General features: G+C 33.2%; 1 protein-coding gene across 1 annotated transcript in view; it reads left to right on the plus strand.

The window, feature by feature from the left end:
* LOC109232147 (pentatricopeptide repeat-containing protein At3g49740-like) overlaps positions 524-3,890 on the plus strand; it is a 33,746-nt gene continuing 30,379 nt past the window's right edge. Inside the window, exon 1 of the mRNA XM_019397828.1 lies at positions 524-839. Coding sequence (XP_019253373.1) covers positions 524-839 — 316 coding nt within the window. The remainder of the gene's footprint in view (positions 840-3,890) is intronic.

Consider the following 3,890-nt stretch of genomic DNA (forward strand, 5'->3'; position numbering starts at 1 on the left):
CATTACATCATGTAGCATACTATAATTTATTTTTTTTTAGCATTTTCAGTTTGCCCCTCACACTTGGGTAAAAACTTAAAAAACAAATTAAAAGGGAAAAGACAAGTGAATTTACGGGTAATAAGTATACTATTATAGTATATTGTATACTATTACAGCATATTGTTACAGTATCTTGCATATTATTACAGTATACCATAACAATATATTGTATACTACAGCATATTGTATACCGTAGCGGTATATTGTAGCTGTGTGCTTCTTCGATTTTCAACTGAAATTTCGATCTCAATCACCTCAAATCAGCTCCAAACGCTATCAAATTTCAGTATGAAATTCCAAAAGATACTATAAGCAATATTTAACAAGCGGAGATCGTAAGATCGTAAGACATTATCGCCTTCGCGGCACTGGACTATATTTCCGTCATTTCCGTATAAGTAATATTTAACGCACCCACTTTGAATCAAACAAGAAATCTTCAAAAATAAAATTGAGCTTCAAGCCCAACAATGGTAGGACCATGGAAGGCCTTCAGCTATTTGACAGCATGTTGACGGCTCGAGTTAATCCGACAAATTTTACTTATACAACGCTGTTGAGTGCTTGTAGCAGGTTGAGAGATGGTCTTGCAGGGGAAGCAACTCATGTTAAAGTAATTGTTTCCGGGATTGCACCAGATTTGCCATTGTACAATGCGCTGCTCGACATGTATTCTAGTTGTGGTGATAGTGAAACAGCTTTGAAAGTCTTCGGAAAAATAAAGGAACCAGATCTGGTATCTTGGAATTCAATGATTTCTGAATATGCAAACAATGGAGATGGAGAGATAGCGGAAGGTAAAAGAGACGGATAATTGGAGGAAGGTATGAGGAAGAAGAAGAAGAAGAGGAACATAATAAAGGCGGCTACATAGTTTGGGGGTCATGGGTAGGAGTAGTAAATAGTTTGGGCCTGGGCATTAAAGGGTAAATAGTTTGGAATTAATGGGTATAAAGTGAGATTTTCTCATGTTGAATTTCTTCTGCAGCTCTAATTCATGCTAGAATTTGATTTCCCTTATAAAATTTATCTATTTTTTTTTTCTTTAGTTAAAAAATTAAGTAATAGTAAAGATATTCAATTGTAAAAATATTACTAAAAAGGAAAAACTGTTAAACAGTGTGATGCCAAGTACGTATACCGCAAAACATTGTTAACCGATCATCTTTAATTTGATTTTTTCCAAGGAAAGAAGATCAATGAAAAAAGAAATTTTTGCCTAGTCCTAAAAGGACTTACGGACTTGAGCTTCAAAATCAACGTTTTGTAGCATCATTTTTTTCTTAATAGATGTCGAGTGTTGGACTCAATCAGTGTTTTTCCGTGATACCACCACCATAATACCAAATCAAATGGAAAAACCGTTAATTATCTATTTGAAGTGATAATTTAATTTTCGTAGAAAATACTAAAAATTAGTCAATATTATGGGGAAGGTGGATACAGATATAGCTTTGGCCTTTCGTCTATGCTGATTTAGTACTTTCGAGTTGATTAGTATTCAAACAATTGCTTGAAATTGTTCTAAAGAATAAGTGATTCGAGTACTTAGCCTGACCCCAACACATAGTGTACTTAAATTCTGTAACTTAGAATATTAAACCAAAGGTCAAAAAAGAAAAACTAATCTATATTTATTTAAAAGGAAAGAAGTCATCCCTAATATTTTACCAAGTGTTGTATCTATAAAATGCACATGTGGCAACTTTAGGACAAGTTAGTTATTTTAGGTAAAATTAGTTTCTCTTTTTAGACAAACCTTAGCAAATCTCGGGTGTAAAGCTTAAAACAAAATCCGCCAATTTATCATACAATGTATCCACATATTAGAAAATAAAATTTGTTATAAAACAATAAAAGAAGAAGAGTAGTATTGCAGAGAAAAGTAGGGAGAGAGAATTCTTATTGATATTTAGGATGAATTACAATGGAATAGAACCCTCTATTTATAGGGAGAGGGTGACTTAGCCACCAAGTAATAAACCCTAGAATCTCTCTAAATATAGACATTCACCATAAATAAAATTCTGTTTATAACACTCCCCCTTGAATGTCTATTCAACAGATAATGTGCCTCGTTAAAACCTTAACTAAAATAAAACCCAGTGGGAAAAAATTCTAGAGAAGGAAAAAAAGAGTACACATATCTAATAATACGCCTTTTGGTTGCCTCGTTAAAAACCTTGCAAGGAAAACCCAGTGGGACAAAACCTTGTACGGGAAAAAAGAGTACAACGCGTATTAACTCCCCCTCATGAGAGCATCACTTCACATCCTTAAGCATTTGCATTCCAATCTTGTGCACCATCTTCAAAAGATCTTTGGTAGATATTTGATAAACAAATAAGCCATATTAACTTGAATGAATATTTTGCACCTTGAAATCATCATTCTTGATAGAGATGAATTGTCTTCATATGATCTTGTTGGAATCATCATTTCAATATCTTCACATAGAGGTGAAAACTCTTGCTATCATATTATCATGCATATAGTTATAGCAAGATACATTTGTGCACAAATTGCATTGAGGATGTAGTACTTCATGACCATGAATTCTATATGCTTTAGGCAATTTAAATCCTTCAGGGATTGTTAAGTCATATAAGCCATATAATAGACTTTAGATGCATATCAAGTTTTCATGTCATGCTAGACATATAAGATATCGAAAACTGATTGCACACACCATTGACTTTATACTTTCAAGTGTTTGAACTACGTGCATGTTCAAAACTACATGTCTTTCATATGAAACCAATTCTATTCGAAATTGTTTCACCAGACTTAAGATCCTCATATATATTTAGCGGTATCATAGATATCGTCGACGAACATTTTATATCGGTTTCAACATTTTTAATAAAGACATAACATAGAGATCTCTTCATTCATTTCAGGTACCTAAACCTCTATTGAGATTTTATGAAGCATTATGTCATGTGATCTTCTAGATCACTTGTCTCCTTTGTTATGATCATTTTGATCATTTGCTCATCTTCTTTATCAAGAAGTTTATTTGAAACCGATTTGTCTATATGCTTTAAGCGTACCATAGACTTTGTCCTTCTAGGTAATAGGAGCATTTGCAACGAGAATATAGTTACTTTCTTTGGGTCAGCAAATGCGTTTGGCATGCTTTGCAATATATTGCAAATGAATTATCTTTTTATGAACTTCAATTTCATATTATCTTATTCGAGGATCGAGATGTATAAATAATAATTCATTCCATGTAACTTTTTCTCAACTGTTTATCATGTCTCCCCCTCATGTTAGAAACACTAACTTGTTTCCTCAAGTTTGAGAACCCATCTTTGTGCGTTATGGTGTTAATCATAATATACACCGCACATCAATAATAATAAGATGGAATTATTTGGTTCCTGACCCTGAACCACTTGTGAGGGGAGAAAATAATATACTTTCGTATATAACGTATATCAAACTGATATATATAACTTTGTTCTCATAAGCAATATAAGCCATATACACAACTGAGTAAAAGAGTGACTCGAGAAGGATCGCAATGCTGGGATGCTTTGCATGGAACATGACACCACATAGGTAAACTTTACTACGGTGCATGTATAGGCACAAGCGAGTAGATTTTGTCCATTTAAATAAAAGATTCTGTAAGAAATTCATCGGATATAGTCCCTTGGTGAGAATTTAGGAAAAGCAAGTGGGAAGTATCAATCCTAGAGTTATAACTCAATTCAAGGGCATAATTATAGAATTTAATTCCACAAGAATGTAAATAAGAGAATTCATAATAGAGTGGATTCACGAATAGTGCGTCTCGTTCAAAGAGTCGATACACGCAATGTTTTGTTATTCAACATCTT

The sequence above is a fragment of the Nicotiana attenuata genome, chromosome 1, assembly GCF_001879085.1.
Source record: "Nicotiana attenuata strain UT chromosome 1, NIATTr2, whole genome shotgun sequence".
In the NCBI taxonomy this organism is placed as follows: Eukaryota; Viridiplantae; Streptophyta; class Magnoliopsida; order Solanales; family Solanaceae; genus Nicotiana; species Nicotiana attenuata.